The sequence below is a fragment of the Carassius carassius genome, chromosome 44 (genome assembly GCF_963082965.1).
Source record: "Carassius carassius chromosome 44, fCarCar2.1, whole genome shotgun sequence".
In the NCBI taxonomy this organism is placed as follows: Eukaryota; Metazoa; Chordata; class Actinopteri; order Cypriniformes; family Cyprinidae; genus Carassius; species Carassius carassius.
In genome coordinates this window covers 17,288,176-17,315,175 of record NC_081798.1, presented here as the reverse complement: position 1 = coordinate 17,315,175, position 27,000 = coordinate 17,288,176, and the positions used below count along the sequence as shown (strand labels likewise).

Genomic DNA, 27,000 nt, shown 5'->3' with positions numbered 1-27,000 from the left:
CAAACTGGTTTGAAAAGTTCTCAAAAATATCTCAACCAGCGAGGTAATAATTTGCTTGGCCGTCGAAACTCTCACTAACGAGATGCATCTGCACGCGCTGTACGATCCTTGGCAGTCGACTCCCAGCAGGGAAGCCCTGCACCTCGGACCACTGCTTCTGTCCGGTGACTCTAATTTTGACAGCACCCATTCACTGCAGAGGATACATTGGTTAGTAAATTATGTAATGAATGAAGTCCTCTACATCCTGGATGGCCTGAGACAGAGTAGATTTTCAAGCAAAACACCCCAGGTGAATAAAGTTATTTTTATTTTTTTTACTAATAGAAATTACTATTCTTCCCCAGTTGATTGATTGCAGTTTTTCTAACCTGAACATTAGTTAAGCATGGTTCAAAAGTCTTATTTATTTTTTTTTTTTACCACAGTTAAAGATTTTTACAAAAAGTGTTGTTAATAGTTTTTATCACTCTATAAATCAGAAAATACTGTCAACAGACAGAAAAATAAAATTTGTTGTAAAATTGAGTATAAAAGCAGGCAACTGATGCATGAACTGATCCCTCTGTAAACACCTTCAGAATATAATTAGGAATAAAACTGTAAAGTCTGATGGATGTAAGTGCTACTGAAGTGGAGAATTATGACTCATTTTGAAAAATTGCTTTTGCAAAAACATAAAGTGGAACAAAATAAACAATTAAACAAAAAATAAACAACCCAAAATTACAAATTCTGTCATCATTTGCTTACCCAAGTTGTTCCAAACCTCTATGAAGTTGAACACACACACACACACACACACACACACAAAAGATATATTAAAGAATATTGGTAACCAAAAAGTTGCTTATAGCCATTGATTTTTTTTTCCATACTATGAAAGTCAATGGCTACCACCAACATTTTGGTTACCAAAAAAGCTTCTTGTGTGTTAAACAGAAGAAAGAAACTTGTATAGCATTTTAATTTTGGGTGAACTAGCACTTTAAATCAAACCATTTACTAGCAAACCACCTTAGGTATTTTTTTTTTTTTTTTCAATTCTGAACGGACCATCACTGGCCATTTAAAATACTATAAACTAGTCCAAACTGGTTTGAAAAGTTCTCAAAAATATCTCAACCAGCGAGGTAATAATTTGCTTGGCCGTCGAAACTCTCACTAACGAGATGCATCTGCACGCGCTGTACGATCCTTGGCAGTCGACTCCCAGCAGGGAAGCCCTGCACCTCGGACCACTGCTTCTGTCCGGTGGCTACATCGCACACTTGCTGTAGCGTGAAGCTAATGAAGTCGTTTAATCTACCTGAACGCTCCCACAGGGGCGTCCCACTTTAATTATGTTCTTAAACGTCTCTTACATGCACTAATAGGCAAAAATGAAACATGGCACCACGTTAACAAATCCTGGTGGAAGAAGGGACCTCAGCACAGATATTAAAATCTTCACGGGCTGGCATTAATTTTAGCAGCGATGGAAGTGCGTAAGCTATGTAGCAAAGCGAGTCCATGATTAGATGCCGCCCCAGTTGGCACAGAGCGTAAAGAGCATTTATCTCCATTTCTGGTGCAATAGGCTTAGCAAAACTAGTCACTCAGTTGATTTAAATAACCTTTATTATATCTTGCCATAATATTCACTTTTTTCCTTCTGCGTATTAGAAGAGAAAGAATAATGATTTATTTTCATTAAATATGCACAGTGGAGTCCAAAAGTCTAAATATTTAGCATTTATTTCTAATTCAATATTATTTTATACAAAATACAAAATGTTCATAACAGATTATGGGCCAGATTTACTAAACAGGGTAAATAAATTAGCATTAGAGCACAATTCTGCGGGTGATTTTCTGATTTTCACAGACGCAGCCAGCTTTAAGACATGCTTATTTTTTTGGCGTTAAATATGGCACAAATTATAACGACAAAAGACGGTTTGCGCTGGCACAAGATGTTAGTGAATCATCTAATATTATATATATATAGGCCTATAACACTGATTTTCACTATAGCAAGTCTAATTCTTTGTAGCAATTTTTGTCATTTTTTTCACATTTTGTATTTCATGGGAATAACATATTAAACGTTTGCTGTTCAACAGGTGTTCATGTTGGTATTGTGCAACAGTCAGCGTACGGCAAAAATCCAACAACATTTTCCTTTGGAAATATTGTGCAGCCACATCAAATGAGACAAACGCATCTCTGTTAATGAGCATTAAATGGCTGCTAATTGTTTGATTGAATTGCTGTCACCTATCTAAGCGTGTCTAATTGAAGCATGCGGAGTGAGGCGCTTACAGTGCCTCTGACAAAAAGAAGTCATCTGAATGAGAAACTCTGATGTTTTGTGTGTGGCAATTACCAGAGAAAAGCCGAGCATGCTTTTCCTGTTCTCTAGTCTTTACACAGACTTAATCTATCTTATGAAGTTGCTGTGATGCTGCAGCTTTGTGGATTTTTATCACACGGCCCGTTTGTTGTGTGAGAACAATGGCAATGCAAATAGGCTGATAAGACATTCGGTTTTGGGTTGCAAACGGGGAGGCAGGCCTTTGGTTTAAATTAACTGTAAAAAAAAAGGTGCAAGAAAGAAAATCACAATCTAAAAATCAGATTATATAACGTGTTTAATAATTTTTTCTCATTATCAACAGCACACTGTCATTCACGTCCCTCCAGTGTCATTACATTGGCAAACACATGAATTTGAATCTACAGAGCCCATAAATTATCACACAGTATATGGATGGCAACTGCATGGAATAAATGAACGTAGCTTTTGTTTGCCAACTGTTTCTCACTATTTCTGATACAAGTGCCAATATTGATGGTTGGGGAGGGGGCCGAAATTTTTAGTGACATGGTGTAGCTCAGTCTTGCTGAGATAAAATTCATCCCTTTATCAGGAAAAAGCCCTTTCCTCTGCCTTTCTCCAGCACTATTCCTCCGTCCGCCCGCCTGCGTGGTGGTCTGACAGATTAAACGCCGTCACCACAATGGCATAGTTGCGTGCAGGGCTTTAATATTGTCCACTGGAGCCCCCCGTTTCCTCATTTAATCCCCATGTAATATGTTGGCCAGAAAACCCTCATGCTGTATACAATGCACGCCCAGCTAAGACACAGAAAAGGCTAATTAGTCGCCCACCCTACCACTCCGCCCCCTCTCACAAATCCTCATTCTTTCCATTTACTGCCGCAGTATCTGGGTTTGTTATCAAGGCCACCAATGTGTTGTTGGCTGCTATTGTTTTGCTTTATTTGACATATAATGTGGCTCAAATGAAACAGTAAATTACTACTTGCATGTTGGATATTAACTACGAGCCGACAGACATATAGACACATTCTGGGTTCAATATAAGTTCTGTGACATAGTGCTGATTGCCACTGTCTGGACTCTTCTGTCAGTAAAATGTGGAGAAAAACATGTTTAACGCAATGCTTTTACAAAGACAATAAGCAGTGTAATGCAATCAATGTAAAATGTCAGGACCAGGTAACTTTTGGATGACATGTAAAAAATAGCCGAACAAAACTGTTTAGTAGTTTTAAGACAACTAGTGGACTTTTACATAACAAAGTTCATCCATAGAAACTTTTTCCCATTTTATCAATAAAGGGGAAAAAAATATGTACACTATACAGTAGTTTAAAAGTTTTTGAATGAGGTTTCAAAAATGGTCTTCTGCTTTTATATAAATAATACAGTAATTATAAAGAATTTTTTTTTACAGTTTCAAATAACTTTCCTAGTTTAATATATTTTAAAATGTAATTTATTCCTGCGACACAAAGCTGAATTTTCAGCATCATGTCTTCTGTGCAACATGATCCTTCAGAAATCATTCTAACATGATAATTTGCTGCTCAAGAAACATTTCTGATTATTACATTTTCAAACGAAGTGTGTTGCAAAATACATTTATACAGCTGATTTATTTACTGTTTGAGCACATATGATGTCCTCCTATGTAAACAGACTTCATCGCGCCACATAAAACCAATCTGTGAGATGTGCATTACAGTGAACAGAAGCCTAAAACAACACAGATGACACATGCAAGTAAATAACTTACAGCTGGAGGTCTATTAAGTGTCTATGTGACATGAATCCATAAACTGATTGACTGCTTTCAGACGTATGATCTAATGAAGTATATATTAAAACTCTACAGCTCTCTTGATTTCCTTTTCATTCGATTGTACGCTGTCAGAAAATAAATATCATTATCTAAGAGTGACAGACTAAAGCATTCTGAAATTCCCTTACGCCAGCGGGCTGCTGATGTGTCGCCTCATGAAAGCCAGCGAGATGCCTAACAATCACTAGCACACACTAGATTGTATGGAGGAGTTTATAATTATAATCTGTGAGTGCAAGAAAAGTGGAAATTGGTGGCTTGGATTGTGAAAAGCTGGCCTCTTCAACAATGTACAGTAGCTTTTGATTGGCTTTGAAATCATGTAATGTCAGGAAATGTTACGAAGTCAGACTTGTAAGCTTTTTACAAAACTCAATGACGAACAAAAGACTTCAATAAACAACTCTGAACTCTGAAGCCCTTCAGAATAAAAAAAACGCTATTTCTTCTTAGGCAACGTACGGCATTCTTGTTAAGCTTCGCTTGGTGCCCTCGCAATTTCTTCAGGGTATTGTTAATCATAGACAAGACATGTGTGCCAAAGATGTATGTCTATATTGTAATGTCCAACACTACCTGTTTATTCAAAATGACTTAAGTAATGTCACACTAATGTCTCACAGTGAGTAAAAACTGGCAATCAACATCAATGGTATAGCAATAACAAACCTGGCCGTGTAGCACAACAATGCAATTTTGCAAAAAAATGTACACCTTCAGCAGACAATGAATGCCCACTTTAAACAGATTCACACACTTTTACGGTGCGAGCGATGCTGGGTAACTATCAGTGCCATGATATACTGTATTACACCGCTTGTTTTAGGTTAAAACAAAGTATCACTTATTCTTTGATAAACAGAAAGTTCAAAAGAACAAAATTAAGTTGAAATTGAAATGTATACACATACGTGTATATAGATTTTGATATGCATAGATTATATAAGTGCTATTTTAGTATAATTGACATACTATTATAGCTTTTGCTAATATTTTTATCATATATATTATATATAATTCTTTACTATTTCAGTGTTAAACATCATAAAACAATTAATATTATTAATATTTTTTAAATATGTTTAAATATTTTATTGTCTCATCCTCTTTACAGCAAAAAAATACATTTATATTTCTGCTTTGAGACTAATTTCAGTTTAAGTAATTCTGTCGTGTACAGAGCCCCACACATGACATGCAGGAAAAAAGAGAAGGCTAAATCGTGTGCACAATTTACGAATTCGTTCCCTCATTGTATTAAAACGTGCACACAATTACTATTGCGTTCCCTCGATTTACTATTTCGTTCACCTTTATTTATAAATTGTGTGCACTATTTACTAATTCGTTCCCTCGATTTGCTAAATCGTGCGCACGATTTAGCAAATCGACTGAACGCAATAGTAAATCGAGGGAATGCAATAGTAATCGTGTGCACGTTTTAGTACATTGAGGGAACGAATTAGTAAATTGTGCGCACAATTTATACATTTTTTTCTTGCATGTCATGTGCGGGGCTCCGTAGTCGTGTGTTTTGTCATTGACATAAAATATGTATACGATTTTTTTTCAGTTTCAGTTTTAGATATCTTAGGTGAAGCAATTAAAAATGAAATTAATACTTCATTTATATTCATATATTTAGCAAGGACACATCCAATTAAGTAAAGACATTTTAAATGTCACAAAAAGATTTCAATTTAAAATCAATGCTGTTTTTCTAACATATTCAGGGATTCCAAACATACACATACAGTACGTGAAATATGAAATACTATTTTTTGTATTTTAAAGCCTTAGAAAAAAATCTGTCCAACGCTGGTGAAATTCCCCAATAATAACATATGATCTCAGACACATAACTCAAGTACAAATAAGAACAGGAATAAGAAAATGATATACAGGATTTTCAATCCCTGACTGTAAGCATGAACTGAGACCTCTGGAGCCAACAGTATTTTCTGATTGTTAACCCCAGCACAGCATCATCATGGCCCTCCAAACACAATTGTTTTGCATAGAAGCCTGTTTATAAGCACTCATGAATAAGTTAGCCCACAGCGGTGGCTGAACATGTGGGGAAGATGCTCTCCCTTGAATCTAAGTAGGTTAAATCAAGTTACCAAATGGAGTGGATTTGACAAGGCTCCTGCTATCTCAATGAGCATGACCTATCTCATCGCCTCTGAAATGGATATTTTCCCTACAGTTTCACGCTGGACCGGAAGGCCCGGGAGCAACGGCTGCCACTGGAAACCCAAAATGAAACAGACAGGAATGAGACGTTAAGCTACCGCTCTGTTTTGATCGCCACTTAAAGCCCATCGCTCGACTCTCGGGCAAAGAAAACAGGAAGCCTTTTGACATTTTCTATTGCGCCGACATGCAATCCTTCTATGGCGAGACTTTGAGGTTGGAAAACCAGGTTTTTTTTGTTTTGCGGTGTTCAAGAGCAGCCCAGTTTGCTGTGCCGGGTTTGTTCCTGAGATGTGCGTGACTAGAGGAGGCCACATTCGCAGAGAGAATTAGCACAGCAACCCAGTTTAGACACCAAAAGCCTGACTCTGCGGCTCAGACACTTAACCTTCACTGACACGCGCAGACAGCGGCAGCACTTTAGAAAGGAGGCAGAGGAAAAGGAAATGGATTGCCGTGGGTGCTATTAGCCACAGATCGAGCAGAAAATTACCTGACAAACTATGAGTTTGAGACGGTTTGAGTAATATGGTCAAAACAGAATGCAGCGGTACTGGCAACACGAGGGAAATTGAATTACTAACAATTCCACAGCATTTAGTCATGTGTCCTCTAAAATATACAGTGACTGCTCATTCTAGTGCAATGAGAACTGCAAAAATTAGCTGGTAACTATAACTGAGAAACTAGATAATTAAAAAATAAAAGTCTTACAAATTAGGACCAAATTATATTTGGATCCTGAATTATCAGTTGCTGCTGATTTGTTGGCTGAACATCCATGATGTGAATCTACCGCTCCCCCACATCTCAAAGCTGCTCTATTGGATTGAGATCTGCTGACTGTGGAGGCCATTTGAGTAAAGTGAACTGATTGTCATGTCTGAGATGATTTGAGCTTTGTGACATGTTGCATTATACTGCTGGAAGTAGCCATCAGAAGATGGGTGCACTGTAGTCATAAAGAGATGGACATGGTCAGCAACAATACTCAGGTATGCTGTGGTGTTTAAACAATGCTCAATTGGTACTAAGGGCCCAAAGTGTGTCAAGAAAATATCCCCCAAACCATTACACCTCCACCACCAGCCTGAACCATTTAGACAAGGCAGGATGGATTCATACTTTCATGTTCTTTACGCCAAATTCTGACCCTAGCATCTGAATGTCGCAGCAGAAATCAAGACTCATCAGACCAGGGAACGCTTTTTCAATCTTCTATTGTCCAGTTTTGGTGAGACTGTGTGAACTGTATCCTCTGTTTCCTGTTCTTAGCTGACAGGAGCGGCACCCGGTGCGTCTCTTCTGCTGTTGTAGCCCATCTGTTACCTTTCTATCATCTTTAACCAATCTGCCCATTCTCCTCTGACCTCTGACATCAACAAGACATTTTCATCCACACACAAATGTGTATACACACACCCACACATATATACAGTATATATGGTTGGAGACCAATCAACTACTGAGCCTCCTTCTTACCTCCTCCCTATTTATTATATCAAGCATTTATGATTAATGGCTACATCTAATTTAATGGTTCTCATTATGACTAAGACTACTGATTTTTACAAACCTCTATCCCTAATTATCAAACACATGCAACATCCTCAACAACCTCACACCCTCCTATCCTAGCAGATAATAAAACAGGCAGAAACAATTGCCTTCAGCTGAAGAAGAGACTCAAGCTGCATCTAGTGACCAGAATATCATTAGTTGGACTAGGTAATGTAAAATATCCATTGGTCTGAGTTATTCAAAATGTATGCAGAATAATATTGTCACTCACCAATGCAGTTGTCTCTGTGCTCCTCAAAGCCGGCGCTGCACACACATCGTCCAATAGGAACGAGCCACTCGCCTTCAGCGCTGCAGTACATCTTAGGAGTGTCCCTCTCCTCGGCGTGGTCCACACACTGACCTCTGACCTCCACCAGCGAGGACGAGTCTGCCCCCGTGACCACGTCCGTGAAGATGGCCAGGTTGCGAGCCATTCCCGTGCAGCGTTTGTAATAGACTCGGACAGACACGATTGCGATGCAGGCTCCTATATCCTGGAAGGCCAAGTAGAAGCCACGTTTGCTGAGCGGCCCGATGCCGCGGATCTCAGTGTTGAGCTTGAGTCTCCTCACCCCCAGGTCCACGTTGGTGAAACTCTCGTCGGCCGCGATGGTGTCGATCTTGGAAAACTGACTCTCCCAGATGCTGGTGCCAACATCGCGGTCAGTCTCGTAGTAGTAGAGGTTAAAGGTCTCCTTGCAGGTACCGAGCACGCCTGGCATGCTATTGCAGTCTCGCAGCGTGAACTTCATCTCGATGTAGATGCGCCGCGCGCCGTCTCGTTGGATCCAGTTGGTCCGGAGCCAGTTGTTCTGACTCGGGCTCATAACGTTGCACACCTGGTACGTGTGGATGGGGCTGAAATACTCATCCATTTCGTTGATCGCATCCCACTGGCAAAGACACAAAGATAATCAGGGTTGTTAGCACTACCTAAAACTAAAAAAATTAAATAATTTTTTTTAATCATTACCTTAAATGAAATAAACATAAATTTAAATAACAGATTTTAAAAACGTATTTTTTTCAGCTAGTTGGCATTGCAACATTTCCAATTTTCGTTAATTTAAGTTCACAAATAACTTTAAATAAAAATTAAAAAGTAATAATAAAAAAAATATAATGCCAAAAACACAAAGCAAAATTACTTAAACTTTAAATAAAAACAAAAAGATCTAAATAAAGTATAACACAAAATATTAACAATAATAGTATAGTATAATAGCATATAAATAAATACAATTAAAATCAATAAAAATTTGAAATGTAACAAATTTAATTAAGATTTATTTTATTTTTTGTTTTATATACATATAAATATATATAAAAATCATTATTAAAATGTATTTTTGATTATTAAAATTAATTTTGTTGTATTTTGTTATTAAAATTAAGTTTTATTGTATTTATTTTATAGTTTTTTTTATAGATAGATAGATAGTTAGATAGATATAAAGATATATATATATATATATATATGTGTGTGTGTGTGTGTGTGTGTGTGTGTGTGTGTGTGTGTGTGTATATATCTTAGGCAAAATATAATAAAGTAAAATATTTAAACAAATAAAGCATCTATCTATCTATCAAATCTTATAAAAAATAAAATAAAATAAAATAAAATAAAATAAAATAAAATAAAATAAAATAAAATAAAGCCAGTGGAATATGAAAAAAGTTAACCTACACGCTCGAAATGTGCTGTTTGCAAACATCTCTTTAAGATAATTGAGGACTTATTTGTGGATTTACTTATTTACAGTGTGAAGATTCTTATAAATCAGTCCATTATTATTTCAGCAGCATATCACTTTTCACAGGAATGTGCATGATAGCTTCTTTAAAACGTTTAAATATGCATTGCAGTGCATAAGATTAATATCATGATGAATGTGGCCTGCATTTCCTTAATAACGTTCAGAATCCCTTGTTATTCATGTGTGGTTTTGTGCGGTTTAAGCAGTTTCTTATGCAGTACAAATAATCAGGCATGAATAAATATTTTATTATGAGTTGCAAATGAACTTAAAAATTCATATCATGAGCCTGAAGCAAAAGTGGAAATGCTGAACAATGTGAATGAAGCCGTCCACAACCATCAACTGTATTGGTCACAGAACACCAAACCAATAAATGACTGTGCCGGATGACAAAATAACTAAAAGTTGTTGCTACTAATTTAACTACACTTTTCAGTAGCATGAGCTGTTTTCAAAATACTAAAATCCAAAATCCAGTTATTTTACTACTTTTTGCAATCATATTATTTTAATTTATTATCATAATCATTGTTTGTAGGACAAATAGTTCTTACTTGAAACCAACTACAATGAAGCTATTTAAGAAAGCTTATAATATATATATATATATATATATATATATATATATATATATATATATATATATATATATATATATATATATATATATATATATATACTGTATATAGTGTTTGCATATTTAGATAATAGATAGTGTTTGCATCCTTGCTTGAAATAATACAAGTAAATAAGAAAAAACAAGATACCAAAGTACCAAAACTTCATTTTAAAGCTGGTAATGGAGGCTTGAGCTGTTGATAGCATTTTAATGCAGTTGTTAATGAAGTTATTAGAAAGAGAACGAGAGAGAGAGACAGAGACACACAGAGAAAGAGAAAGAGAGAGAGAGAGAGAGAGAGAGAGAGCATGTGTGAATAAGGCCAACTGTGCTTCCCTCAACAGTCTTCTGCTGCAGCGTCTCTAAACAGTGCTGTTAGTACTTTGCTAGTAAGAAATGTCATGTGTAGCTTTTAAGTTGCTACACTATATATGCTAACTGATAAAATTGTCAGGGCAACGTTGACAACACCTTTTTGTGCAAACTGACTGACCGTTATTACTGTTAACTATGTGAAGTGATATGGAACTGTAATGCGGTCAGAACTTCATTAGCCGAGCGTTTCCCTGAAAATAATTTCCTCAGAACGTTCATCAGCCAATCAGATTCAAGCATTCAACGGCCTCGTAGTGAGTATATATATATATATATATATATATATATATATATATATATATATATATATATATATATATATATATATATTTGATAAGAATTAATAAGAAAATATGCCACTTCACAGGATATACAAAGTCAAAAACAGCAGCATGTAACTATTCTCTATCCCTGCTTGAAATAAATACAGGAGCTTGCCACTCATAAAGCAGCTTTCTCAACACTGATGATAAATAATTAAAATCTGGGTTCCTCAAGACTTCCAGAAACACTGATGAAATATGCTTTACAGCTTTCATCAGCGTGAACACGAGTGACTTTCAGGTAGACAGTCAAGCACAACAGCAGTCTTCTCTCCTCGGTGTAAGCACAGTGTATGGACGGCCGTCCTCTGTGAAGGCCTTATTTTGATAGAGCTGTCTGTGGGCAATTAGCTCTTCTCTTTGGTCCTGCTCATGAAATAGTGAAGCAGAGAATTGAAGGCTAACGGCGCTGTGAAAGACATCCAGTCGACTGCGTAGAGCCTCGTGAGGAGGACCACTACGTGCCGCCACACAGCACGGTTTTCATCTCTGGAGCTCTGCGAGCCAGCAATGAATATTCACTGCTAATTACAAACAGAGGGCTGCTGGATAGACAGAGTGGACAGATGATGAAGCTCAGCAAACTATGGGAAAACTGTGAATAATGAATGTTGCTGTATTACAATCTGCAAACAATATGATATCACCATTAGCGTAAACTGACATCTTCTGTGGTTAGGTTTCTGATTAGTTACTAATGATTAAAATTAAATGTTTATAGCTAGCAACTTGAATTAAAATACATCCATGTATTTTAGAATAAAATATTCTTAAATGTACAGTTTTTGGAAGTGAAAAAGAGCAAGTCATCTTTTAATTTACAGCGAAAATTCCCAGAACTGCCTATGTGGTTGCTCACATTTGTAGATTGTTTTTAATTGAAATAAATGTGTTTTTGTGCTACATCTTTTGGCTGTCAATGTAACTTTAAAGTTTTTTTTTTTTTTTTTTTTTTTGCAAACAGTTTAATAATAAAATATAAATACTGTATTTTTTACAGTAAAGTTCTGACACGCACAGCTGCCAGTTTATTTACCATAAATGTGTTTTTGGTGCTAAAAAAAAGAACTAAAATAAAATGAAATAAAATAATTATTTATTATTATAAATTAATTAAAATAATTAAATTGAAATTGAAATACCACTGAAATGAAATGTATATATAAATCATTTTACAAAAAAAAAAAAAAAAAAGTGAAAATTGACGATTGCCGATTGTCCAATGCCTTGGCTACCAACTGAACTGAAATAAACAACTAAAACTGAAAAAAAAAAAAAATAGACAACTAAACGAAATAAAAATAATTTAGTGCTGTCAAACGAAGTTTTTGTTAACATAATATATATATATATATATATATATATATATATATGTGTGTGTGTGTGTGTGTAAAATACACACAAATGCATGTATATATTTAAGAAAATAGTTATGTTATTACATTTAAAATATATATATATAATATAAATTGTATTCATATAAATATACATGGAAATATTTTCAAAATATATTCTGTTTGTGTGTTTAATTATATGGGGATAATATACACAGTATACACATATATTATGTACTGTACACAAAAACTTTTATTTTGGATGTGATTAATCAGGATTAAAGGTCCCATTTTTTCTTGCTTTTTTGAAGCTTTGATTGTGTTTACAGTGTGCAATATAACGTGTTCATGTTTTGCGTGTAAAAAAACAGTATTTTTCACACAATTAACCTATCTGTATATACCGCTGTTTTCACTGTCATAAAAATGGGCTGAGGTCTTCCTTGTTCTATAAAATCCCTCCTTCAGAAATACGTAACGAGTTCTGATTGTGCCAGCGGCTCCTGTGTTGTGATTCGACAGCAGCTGAGCGCACGCTGCCCTCCTGGAGGCACGATTGGGCTAGTTTTGGAGAAGCTTTGAGAAGCAAGTGGGCAGGACTTGTTTTGAAAACCTGGCAATCCTGATCTGAACCAACCATAGAGAGTAAAAGAACGCACGTGCTGGAGATTTTTCATCTTGTTTTTACTGACGAGATGTTCATGAAAATCGCATTCCATTTTTTGCACAGCCCTACCATCTAGTTAACAAAGCTAAACAGCGTTGCCCTTTGTGTAATAAGTTACAGAAACTGTTAAACGCACCAACTTAAATAATAAAATACACTTACCGGTTGTGGTCCAGACAAAGAGGGAACTGCTCCATCTTTCAAGAATAATCTTTGTGCAAATCTGGCATTAAACTGATTGAGATTGAGGAAGCTGTCCTCAGCAAAATGTGCTGCACATAGTTTACATGTGGATTATAATTTTCGGGAACCGACTTAAACATTATTTGTAACCATTGATCTCTAAGTACAGCGTCCCTTGGAAGGCCAAACAAAGATGATTGGACTCCGAGATGAAAATAACAACGTTTCAACGGCATGGCGACAAACACAAACGCAACTCTTCCTCTGCTCCATTGGAGCGCACCAAGACCACGCCCCTCTTTTTTGTGTATTCCTGTGGGCGGAGGTTAGTCAAAAAACGGTTCTAGTGACGTCATTACTGCAGGAAGTAGAGGGATGTAGTCCAAACTGGTCGTTCGATGTAGGCGAATTCTGTTAAATTAAATATCTCGCTTGGCATTGAACTTTGAGCTTTAGAATTTTACAGATATTATTTATACTCTAACAACAACATTACACACTAACTAAAGTTTGAAACATGGGATCACGAAGAACGGGACCTTTAATCATTTGACAACACTAAAATAAATAAAAAAATAAATAAAGTTTATTAAAAAAAATAATATTAATAAAAACAGAAAATTTGTCATTCTATAAATGAATACATTAAAAACAGCCAAATCAAAATATTAATACATATTATAATATTATATAAACAATACTAAAATAATGCTAAGGTTTCACATCTGCATCTGTGCATTTATGGCCTAAGTCGTAGTAATAGCAGCAAAATAGCATCACGTAGCATTATGTTATGAAAAAATTATGGTTTTGCGGCCTGTGGAGAGCCTCGGGATGTTCTCTTATTAGCCTGATACTCTTCAAGGCTAATCTCACATCTATTTTCTCCTCTATGGATATTATTACAAAACCTTACATGATATACAGCGAGATAAATATCAGGAGACATAAAACAAGGCTGGGATGTGTTTAAACAGATACTACAAGTGGGCAAGGTATCATAATATAATATTAAAAGTAGTTTAGTTCATTCAAATTAAAACCGAAGTTATATATATATATATATAATTTCGGTTTTATTTTGAATGAACTAAACTATGGACGGTAGCTATTCGCATCTCGGCTTGTCTAACATACATTTCTTGCTGGATGAAGAACCATCACCTTCAACTCAACCTTGCCAAGACAGAACTGCTTGTGATTCCAGCAAACCCATCGTTTCATCACAATTTCACCATCAAGTTAGGCACATCAACCATAACTCCTTCAAAAACAGCTAGAAGCCTTGGAGTTGTGATTGATGATCAGCTGACTTTCTCAGACTACGTTGCTAAAACTGTCCGGTCCTGCAGATTTGCTTTATTCAACGTCAAGAAGATCAAGCCCTTTCTTTCAGAACATGTTGCACATCTCCTTGTTCAAGCTCTTGTTCTGTCCAGGTTGGACTATTGCAATGCTCTCTTGGCAGGTCTTCCAGCCAATTCCATCAAACCATTACAATTAATTCAGAACGTGGCAGCAAGATTAATTTTTAATGAGCCAAAAAGAATACACGTCACACCTCTGTTTATCAATTTGCATTGGCTACCAATAGCTGCTCGCATAAAATTCAAGGCATTGATGTTTGCCTACAAAACCACCACTGGTTCTGCACCCATTTACCTAAATTCACTACTTCAGACTTATGTGCCCTCTAGAAGCTTGCGTTCTGCAAGTGAACGTCGCTTGATTTTGCCATCCCAAAGAAGCACAAAGTCTCTTTTACGGACTTTTAAATTAAACGTTCCCTCCTGGTGGAATGACCTGCCCAACTCAATCCGAGCAGCTGAGTCCTTAGCCATCTTCAAGAATCATCTTAAAACCCATCTCTTCCATCTTTATTTGACCCTCTAACTTTAGCACTCACTATTCTAATTCTATTCTTAAAAAATAAATCTAACTACCTTTATAATCTTTTAATGTTCTATTTTCTTCTCATTTATTATGCAATTGTATGTGTGTGTGTGTGTGTGTGTAAAGACCTCTAACACCAGCTTGCTCTATTCTTTTTTTATTCTATTTGTTTTCTTTTTATTTATTATATTATTTAGAATCCCATGCTACGTGTACTGTGTCAACCTAACTGAGACTTGTTATAGCACTTACATATCATTGCTCTTTTTGTTGTTTTTGATTGCTTCCACTGTCCTCCTCTGTAAGTCGCTTTGGATAAAAGATTCTGCTAAATGAATAAATGTAAATATATTCTATTTTTAAAAACCCTTAAGAAAAATTTGCTATCGGCAATGACCTTGACAACCAACAGGGAGAAAAAAAGTTGAAGTACTAAAATAAATGCGAAAACTAAAAGAAAAGAAGAAAGAAAAATGGAAATCTAAAATGTAAAAATCATGTATTCCTTTTTTATCAGTCAAAACATGTTTTACTAAATCGTTTCATTGCTAATAAGGGCACAAGTGCTAATGTATAAACAGTGGTTGAAAAAGCAGAAGTTTAAGGCCGTCACAGTAAAGCCAGTACACTAGCATTCAGCTCCCACTGGCCTTGGGTAGATCTCCTCCTCTGAATACATTACAGACAGGACCGTCCTAATTGAAAGGGAAAACGCTGACCTCAGAGGAGCCTTGAGCTCGGCCACCGTGAACTTGGCCTCTCCTCACGAGTACATCTTCCAAAGCAGCAGATTTCCTCGCTTCCCTGGCCTCACCTCGGCCCACGCTTCCCATGGGGAAACTACGAAAAGCCCGATGCGGTAATTAAAATGTTGGATTCGAACAAACACCGTAACCAGCCTCCCACTTTGAGTCTTTAGCAGTTAAATTTAATTTGTCCTTGCACTAATGATTAGATTAGAGAGTCTGTTCAAATCTAACACTTTGCAGGTCGGCTCGAGGGCTGCGGGTAATTCGCTTAGTTCTTTCATGAGGTTTCCGATAAAAGTCTGCTTTTTGTTTTAGCTACATCACATATTAGACGATCAGTGAGAGAAAATGATTGAAATGAATCAAAGTGACGGTACAATGAGCTGCAATGGAAATCCTTCAGCTCAGATATTTTTCATCTAATAGAGACACTTTTTATGTAAATTGAACTAATCTACATAATCTCCATATCGATATAAAGGTATTATTTAAATGCAGATCCATGGCTTCTCAGATCATGGGAAACAAAAAAACTTATATTCAATGAGAAACTCAAACTTGAAGAACATTATTACAAGAATTACAAAAAACAATAATAATTCATAAAAAATACGGTCATTATAAATTAATGATTATATAAAATGTGTATATTTTATTATATATTACTATATATTATTAATATAATAATGTACTGTAAACTTTTATTCATTAAATAATTACATTATATTATACATTATAAAATTATACAATTATAAATAAATACATTATATCCCTATGTATGTATGCAGGGGCCCTCATTAACTCACTTTTTTTAAAATATTGAAGTGTCTCTTTTTTTTTTTTTTTTGGTTTATTTTTATGGGACATGTCAAACCCGTCAGTGCAGAACCAGGGGAGATTGTTCTCCTGAATACATCTATTCATAATCCGTGCCGTTGTTCCTGGAATGAGCGCAGCACTGAACAAACAGCTGCAGACATACATGCAGTCATTACAGGGAATTAAAGCAATTCAAAAACACATCCCAAGAGTCATTCATGGAAGATGTCACCAAAAATACTCACACAAACAGCATTTGTTCCCACTTCTTCTGTACAAATCTACAGTAAGCATTTTCCCAAAATAAGGTGCAAATAACACTAACAGAAAAGTACCAAGGTGTCAGGGTTTGGCTGGTTAACTTAAAGGCACAGTTCACCCAAAAATGAAAATTCTGTCATCCTTTACTATACTCTTTTAGCTTTTTTGTATGCTCTACTGAAGAAAGAAAGTCATACAGGTTTGAAATGACATTAATGTCAGTAAATTATGACAACATTATTTTTTTGGTTGAACTATCTCTGTAAGCCATGCTGGTAGATGGTCTTAACTACAACATTTTACTGGCAAAAACAGCAAAAGCAGTGTATTCTTATCCAATAATGTGGGGATTTTATTTTCTCAAGGGACATTTCTCAATGTTGAAACTGCTTTATCAAATAAAAATAAGGTGCTCGGAATTGCCAAGATACCAAAGTCTGCAATCAAAAGTCTCTCAATATGAATTCAAAAATGTATTACATTTGTGCAAATATTAAATGATTTATGCTGCTTTCCACATTTATTTTAGAGCTATATGTTCACATTGCATGTCAACTATTCACTCATTTCAGACTGCTTTTATTTCTCTAAGTTGATTCAATCATTCCATTCCATTCCTTGCTCACCAGTGGATCCTCTGCAGTGAATGGGTGCCGTCAGAATGAGAGTCCAAACAGCTGATAAAAACACCACAGTAATCCGCACCACTCCAGTCCACCAGTTACAGCCTCGAAGTAAAAATCTACATGTTTGTAAGAAACAAATTAACCATTATGGCATTTAAAGATTAAACTGTCCAAAACCATGATTAATATTAAAGCTTCCTCCAGTGGAAAAAGTCCAAACCTTGTTTTCCTCTCAAATCAAAATCCACCACCATATTTGTTTAGAGCTGTTTTAAATGGTTTCGTTTTCTAGACCGTGCTTGATCTGTGCATAGTTCTCACCTGATTCAGACTAAACGGCTTATTTCCTGAATTTTTATTTTAGCTTTAAACAATGGTTAATCCAATCTTAATGATGGAAACACTGCTGATGATGGAAATATGGCTTTTTCCTTTATGAGACATTACGTGTTGGATTCATGTGGATTACAGTTCTTGTGGATTATGTTTTATCAGCCATTTGGACTCTCATTCTGACGGCACCCATTCACTGCAGAGGATCCATTGGTGAGCAAATGATGCAGTGCTACATTTCTACAAATCTGTTCTGATGAAGAAACACACTCATCCAGGGAACACACATACTGGGGGAAAGAATTTATATTCTGAATGCACTGTAAGTCGCTTTGGATAAAAGTGTCTGCTAAATGCATACATTTATTAAATTTATTTACACCTTGGATGGCCTGAGGGTGAGTAAACTCTCAGCAAATGTTTATTTTTGGGTGAACTATAATTTTAAACACAGAACTCCAGTAAGTCTCCTGTGCTATGAAAGAGCAATTCAATTTTCCTCTGAGCAGATGTCTTCACTGACCACTGATATAATGCTCTTGTACAAACACATTTTCTTGACAACAAACATCTACCAACCTTCTGGACCCTACTAAATATTTGCTCAAGACCTTTGCTTTCCCTTCACTACTTCAGAGGTGATGAAATATCAGTATTTATTCAAGCTCCTGTGTTCCTGAGCAGACAGAAGGAAAGAGAGAGAGAGAGAGAGAGAGAGAGAGAGAGAGGATATCCCTACTCTTTTTAATAAGATGAAGCTGTTCCAGGTAGATAAGTAGACTTTTTTTTTTCAATGTAATTACTCCAAAAGCTACTGAGAACCACCATTAAACTATCAGAACTATCAGAACCTCACATCATGTGTTTAGAAAAGATACAGTACATTTTGAAAAATCTAAACTTCAAAATACAGATGAAACACCTGTTTAAAAACAAAAAAACAATACAGAAAATTCCTTCATAGTAATACAGTAAATTTTTACTTTTTACAATTTTATAGTATATTCATACATTATTTCCATACTATATATGAGCAATATCACACTCATTGCAGTGCGATATGGCTGTATATTGGCATTGCTGTGATTAAGATGTAGGTAATCACAGCATGCCAATATACAGCCATATCTCACAGCTACAAGTGTGATATTGCATTTAAACAATGGTTCAATGGCACCAGTGTATAGATACATAAGAAACAACAACAAGTGTCTTTAAAAGCCTGTAGGGTTTCCCATTCATAATTTTTGCTTGCTTTTGTGGCTGCTGTGCACCCTCGATGCACACCCCACACTCTGCAAGCTCCACGGCAGACTTCTACCCGACTGTCAAAGCAACATTACATCCCAAAAGTGTGGACTCCAAGGAAGACTGCGAGGGTTTAGGGTAGAAATCTGGGGCAGGGTCTATAAGGCCTTGAATGGTTTAGCTCCTGTGTACCTAACTAGCCTTATACCACGCTACAATCCATCACACTCCCTAAAGTCACAAAACGCTGGACTTTTGGTAGTTCCTAGGATAGCAAAGTCCACTAAAGGAGGTAGAGCTTTTTCACATTTGGCTCCTAAACTCTGGAATAGCCTTCCTGATAATGTTTGGGGTTCAGACACACTCTCCCTATTTAAATCTAGATTATAAACGCATCTCTTTCACCAAGCATTCAAATAATGCATCTCATAAATTGTGACTGCAGTTGCATCTGATCAAATGCAAATTCTTATTATTTAGGTTGGGTTAAACTAATTAAACTTACTTTGTTGGAACAGCAGCTACGCTAATGATGTCTCTATTCTTTTCTCTGTTTTGCCACGGGATTTACAGAAGCTCCAGTCTGGATCCAGAACACCTGAGAAGAGATGATGCTGACCCCTCAGAGGACCCCAGATGATGCTAACCCTGAATCAACAAACAGAACTAACAAATATTGCTACAAGTGTGACTGCATCATATAATAATTGCTGTTAATAATGTTCATCATCTGGTCGACTACGTCTTGTATACATTTTTCTGAAAATTCCTGTCATATGCGCACAAACTGACGGTCACCACTTATAAACTACTACTAAATATTGTAGAAACTTAATTTTCTGTAAAGTTGCTTTGCAATGATTTGTATCGTAAAAAGCGCGATACAAATAAACTTGAATTGAATTGAAAAATCTGTCTGAAATTCAATGATGTTAAGGCTATGATTGGTTATCAAGGCACATGTTATCCAAGCTGACCATTACGCTTTCTCCAATAGAAAGTAATGCAGAACCTCTCATCTCCCTCTCATAAGACAATCTGTGATTCATGAGAGCTAAACAGCCTCTGACACCCTGGAGCTCACATCTCCAAAAACATAGAAGCAAATTTTCAAATACACTTATCTTTATTAACAATCTGTGATTCATTTTTACGACAGTTCTTTCTGGACCTCGAATCTGATTGGCTGATTATATATATATATTGTTTACAACATAGTTTTTATATTATTTTTACTATTAATTCTAGAGTTTTAACTGTAGGTTGATTTAGTATTTACATATTTTTTATATATTTTTCAAAATATCTTCAGAAAACATAAAATCATATTATATTTTACAAATTATTATTATCCGAGACTATGGTTTATTGCTTGCTTAGTTTGAATGCTGGTCACGTATTTACCCAACATTCATTTACTCACTTTTAATGCATTAAAGTTTGCTGTGTGGCACCCGAGGGTGTTTCTTAGTCCTTTGCAAGCAGCCCTAACGTGAATACAGCATGATGCAATCATTGCGCGTCTGTGACAGCGAAACATGCATGACTGTTCGGACGGCATTCAGGTGCTGCATTCACTCCCAAAGTAATGCTGTGTATTTATGCGACAGCGCAGGGTGACATCTGGAGATGTGTTTGGCAGGAACGGTGGGAGTGGGACATCTAGATCCATCCATATCATCTCCCTCTCAAACTCCATTTCTCATTGTCTCTGTCTGCCTTATCACTGCTATCGATTGTGGTGGGTGGGTGAAAAGGAGGTGGGTGTCAATAGACGTGTCACGGCAAACATGAGCCAGATAGGAGCATAATGAAGTCATCGGACAGCAGCTGTCAAGGCCTGACTGATTTGGCTTAGTGACAGTCGAAGGCGACTGGAGGCCTGCAGGAATGTGCGAAAGGCTGAGATATCTGCCAGGGGTCGGCGCGGGGTCAGCCGTCTCACTGCCAGCTTCAATTGGACTGTAAAAAGACATCTCACTATGAGTTCATGAAAGCCATAAATGATTCAGGACCGGCTGACTGCGGTGAGGATCCATAACAATGCATTCAAACACAAACCTAGCACCAGGCATCTATCATTAGAGCCACAGTTATGTCAGTAAGCCTGGATTAAATATTTAATACTTTGATTGGCCTAGCAACTGAGAAAACGTCCGCTAAGGTAAGCATCACTATAACCAGTGTTGGGGAAAGTTACTTTGAAAATTAATGCATTACAATATTGTGTTACTCCCTAAAAAAGTAACTAATTACGTTACTTAGTTACTTTTAATGGAAAGTAACGCTGGAATACGCTACTTTTGCATTACTTTTTAATTATGAGTAGGGCTTGATTTTTTTAATATGGAAAGTTATATTTATAGCAAATGCAAAAGCCCTTTCACACTAAAAAGTGTAATGAATAAACCTCAGGCTGAAGGAAAAATAGTTCACATCTGTACAGTAGAACACAAGAGAAGAAAGTTCAACACTCTTCAGCAATTAAAAACAATGAAGCACAATTGTTGGTTTATTTAGTATGGTTGTATTTAGTATTTAGTCTAATTAGTATGGTTGAACTGGATCATCAAAGGTCAGATGCAAAGTCACTGATTAATAAATGGGATTAGACACATTTGTGTTAATTAACATATTTAATTATTGCAGGTGTGCGTCATGTCACAGTTTTAATTCATTCTGATGAATACTAAATCAGTTTTTTTGTGAGTGAGATGAATAAATGCACATTCATATTTACTCTAGGACTGCATCATGTTCACACAGTGCACACTTCCGATTTCTCGCAATATGGGGGACTTGTATGTCAATAAATGGTAAAACAAAGTAACTCAGATATTTTCTTGTAAATTAAAAAGTAAAGCAATACTTTACTAGTTACTTGAAACAAAGTAATCTGATTATGTAACTCGTATTAGTAATGCCTTATCTCCAACAATCACTATAACTATCGATGATCAGCACTAAATTTACCGGATTACAAGTCACACTTTTTTTCATATTTCCTGGTCCTGCGACTTATAGTCAGGTGCAACTTATTTATCAAAATTTATTTGACATGAACCAAGAGAAATGAACCAAGAGAAAACATTTACCGTCCACAGCCGCGAGAGGGCGCTCTATGCTGCTCAGTGCTCCTGTAGTCTACCCCTGAAAACATACAGCGCCCTCTCACGGCTGTAGACTGTAATGTTTTCTCTTGGTTCTTCTAAATAAATGCGACTTATAGTCCAGTGCATGGCTGGACTGGCCATTGGGCATACCGGGCATTTGCCCGGTGGGCCGACGTGCTTTTTGGGCCGATATATCTCATACTCATACTTTTTTTTTATTTTATGTTTTTTTAAATGGCCCATAAAATTTGTACATCTGCGACCCATTCGTTTTGTCTTGTTTTGCTTAATTGGCGGCGCTGGGTTTGTGCCGGTGTAATGCATTGGTCAAAGTCAGTGTTAGTTTTTTTTTCTGACAGACCAGCCCATGAAACACGTAGATCAGCGGCCCATTGGCTCTTTTCTTGATTGACACTGGGCTGGCCCAATCACAACTTTAAACGAGTGAGCGAGCGGCAGGAGTGTCAGTGTGTATCTGTAAAAAAAGATGGAGAAGAAACGCAAGGAATGTGCAGATAAATAGCGTGAAAAAATAGAACCAGGCCCTTAACGCAGACACTGTAAACTGTGTCAAAATATATGTTTTCTGACCTTCATCAGCTCCTGTGGCAGATGATGATAGTGAGGACGGAGGACCAGGAGAGAGATGAGAAAGTGTAGAGCCTGCGGTAAGGCTCATGCAAAACACTTAGGCCATGTCATGAGTGTAGATTATTTCCACATCTGCATAGTTGACGATTACCGCAATTCACTAGAAATTTAATAAGAGGCGTTTGTAAACCATGTTTTCCGCCAAAATAAAAGCTTGATGCAGTTTGCGTCAAAATAAAAGATCATGTGCTTATCTCTTTGAAGTAACGTATAGAAATTGGTACAACTAATTAAGAAAGTTTATTTTTTTGTGCATTTGTTTTACAAAATATGGCTATTACTGTGATTGGATTAATATTATAACTATTATTATGTATAGGTGTAATGTAAATAGACACTGTAACTAAAAGAGGTTTGAATTTTTCTTTGTTTAATTTGCACACTGAATATGGGTTGGAGCTTTTAATTTTGAACTCTCAAAGTGCACCAGATTAATGAATTTAACATTAAAATGCACAAAATTTTCTCACGGGGGGGGCATGCCCCCGAACACCCCTAGAAGGACCGAGGACACACCACCATAGTTTTAACAAAAATCCTGTAAGAAACACTTGTATTGCTATGCCAGAGCCGCTTATAGCTTGTTTTAGGATTCACCGCTGTGGAGTATAGTTCAACTGTATTAATAAATATAACATTTTGACTTATTTCATCTGTTAACTCTCACTCGTTCCTATATTCACTAATTACATGGCATTAGTGGTATGCATATAATTAAGGCCGTGCAAAGATGGGTGGTGTTTATGATCATATAGTGGGTCTATAGTGGGATTTTTTTGTCCCAGTCCAGCCCTGGTCCAGTGCGACTTATATATGTTTTTTTCCTCGTCATGACGTATTTTTGGACTGATGCGACTTATACTTAGGTGCGACTTATAGTCCGAAAAATACGGTACTCGATTTTTCAACTTGCTGCATTCTGAAATTCTGCATGATGTATGTCTGCTAGGAATCCATTCCAATTCAATTAGAATTCTGGAAATTAACTGGAATTTAAAAGGCATCCTCGATTCAGTTCTAAATGATGCTCAAATACAAATCAATATAAATATTAGATTGAAAAGCACTACCTTGATCATCACAAAAATGAGAAATATTGTCTTTGCAACTAACTGAAGTAAAATAAATTGAAGTACTAACATTATCCAAAATAAAACTGAAATAGATGTAAAAAAAATAATAATAAAACTAATATAAATCACAAAAGCACATAACAAAATGGCTAAAATTAAAATGAAAACTGAATATATTAAAATAAAAGCTAATTCAAAATATTAAAGAGATGAATTTTTATTTTCTTGTATTTTATAAGATAAACATTAACTAAATTTGTTTTTGTAATTAAAACCAGAATTGTTGCCTAATTTCTAACATAAAACAACGAAGTAAATTAAAATGGCTAAAACTATAACTGAAATAAAAACAAAAAAATATTTTAAAAATGGTAACTACCTTGAATTAAAATGAAAACTAAAAATATGAAATCTCATTTAAAATATCAATAATAATAATAATAATAATAATAATAATAATAATAAATACATAAATAAAAACTTAAATTGTACACAATAGAAATTACATAGTAAACCAACAAGAACAACCTTGCAACTACTAAATACATAAAAATTAAATCTAATTTTAAAACATTTGTAAAGCTATAATAGTACATCATAGGAAATGTATAATACCTTGGCAACTACACAAAACTCCCTAGCAACAACTTGACATCCACTCAGACAGCCAGAACAACCTGGCAACCCCACAGAACACCCTCTTATTGTGGCAAGAATGACTCGTGTTTACTTTTAGCAATTGTACAATATCTCTCTTTTTTTTCCTGTATTTGTTATTTATGACATAAATTTCCTGGTTTGATCCATGTTAAACCATAGGTTACACACATGCAGCAGGTGTGAACTGCACACACAAGAAGAGGTTAAAATGAGCTCCGATTCTTCACTTTTCAGTCCATGTCAGCTCCTCATCACTTCTTTCTGCTTTATGCTCGCACAAACTTCCATAAGCCTCCTGCTTGCATGAGGGAACGTGATGGATTTCATAGTCAAGGTGCTGGTTTAATCCAATTTTAATCCATCTCCCCGGGCCGGAGTTTGAGATGGCTTTTATTCCTTTTGTCAGGTTACTGCTGAGAATGCAGCCCATTCTCATTTTTCATTCATACTAACGTGTACAAAAGAGTTGTGCGCACACAAAAGTGCATTAAAAGATACACAATAATTAATTGAATAAGTGTAGTGCAAGCTATTAAAAAAAAAAAAAAAAAAAAAAAAAAAATATATATATGTATATATATATATATATATTACAAGCCACACGCTGTATATGTTTAATCAATATTTAAACAAAATGTAAACAAATTTGTTTTATATAATTGTTAAAAAGGCAATCGATTTTAAATAAAATTTAATTACATTTAAATAATATAATAATATAAAACCTTAAATAAATTTGATATATTCATTTTTATTTCCTTATTTTATGTAAATCAATTTTAGTTACATTTTAAATATTAACATTTTATAAATTCTATTTAAATCATATACTAAACTTTGTATATTTCATTAATTCATTCATTCAATCATTCATTCATTTTAAAAGTTTTATTAAAGAAAAATAAATAGAATGTATTACTTTTTTCTTCATGATTATTTTACTTTCTTTTATGTAAAGCACTTTGAATTACCATTGTGTACGAAATGTGGTATATAAATAAACTTGCCTTGCCTTGCCTATTATATATCAAAATCATATTTATTTATTAATTATTTTGATGTTCAAATATATTTAAATTATATACTAAGCTTTATATACATTTTATTTGTTTACATATATCTGTATACTAAATAAAGAAAAATAAGATATTTAAATCATAAAACATTATATAAATATTATGTATTTATATTCTTATTTCTACTTGTTAAATATCTAAATGTAAGAAAATCTATTTTGTTTAAATATTAAATTATATGTATTATAAATATATTTTATATATATATATATATTTTTATATATATATATATATATATATATATATATATATACAAACACACTAAACTTTGTAAACATTATTTATTTATTGACATTTCATTTGCATATTAAATGAAGAAAAATAAATAAAAACATTTGTATGACTATTAAATATATTTAAATACATCCAAATTATAATTAATTTATTTATTATTTAGATATGTTTAATTATATATTTAACATAAATGTGTACAGTATATTAAATAAAGAAAAAGAAATAAAAATATGTTAAAATGTATGTAAAGTTGTATAGATTAAAAACTATTTTAAATAATAATAATAATAATTATTATTATTATTATTATTATTAAATATATTAATGACAAATATGTATATATTTATGATTTTGCTATATTAAAATATATTTCAATAATATACTAATAAATAAAAACTGCATGTACAATTTCTTGCAAGAAAAGAAAAAGTCAGAAGCTACAAAGGCATTCATGTATGTGGCAGTCTTCATTAATAAAATCATTTCTATAACATCAAGCTCTAGCCTTCCACTGAAACTGCTTTGAAATATGGCCCACTAAATTGAGATATGACAAGCTTCTAGACCTCCCAAGAGCCAAGAACAGATATAAATGAAAAGTGTTGAACAGCTGTCAGAGAGAGCACAACCTGCTATTAGTTACTATCACGAGTGAGATGAAGCTTTCAGTACATGCTAATCAAAGACCTACATACGATTAGTAGTTCAAGACATAATTTTGCACTATACACCAGAGAAAGTGAACTCATTTTGGTCTCTAAGACTCAAGTCCAAACAAGCATCAACCCCAACGTACATGTTAAGACACATGACAGATTTTCTTTAACCATATGCTACATTTACTTCTAGCTGTGCTCAACGAGTGTATAAAGCGACCCAGAGTTACAGAAGTCCTCCTCGCGAGACACAATCTGCCATGGAAAACATTTTATCACCAAACCCACGAGACACACACACGCCACGGCGGCCCCTCCGCAGTGACAATGAATACGTCACAAGCACACACCGGGAAAAAAGTGCAATCTCTTTGTGCTCTGCTCTTTTTGTCCCTGACGTTAACATGCATTGTGAGGCAAGGCGCACATCACTCAAGT

At 35.1% G+C, this 27,000-nt stretch overlaps 1 protein-coding gene across 3 annotated transcripts in view; it reads right to left on the bottom strand.

The window, feature by feature from the left end:
• LOC132126335 (ephrin type-A receptor 8-like) overlaps positions 1 to 27,000 on the bottom strand; it is an 88,365-nt gene that overhangs the window by 29,627 nt on the left and 31,738 nt on the right. For all 3 annotated transcript variants that reach the window (XM_059537532.1, XM_059537533.1, XM_059537534.1), the window contains exon 3: positions 8,139 to 8,802. In XM_059537532.1, coding sequence (XP_059393515.1) covers positions 8,139 to 8,802 — 664 coding nt within the window. The remainder of the gene's footprint in view (positions 1 to 8,138; positions 8,803 to 27,000) is intronic.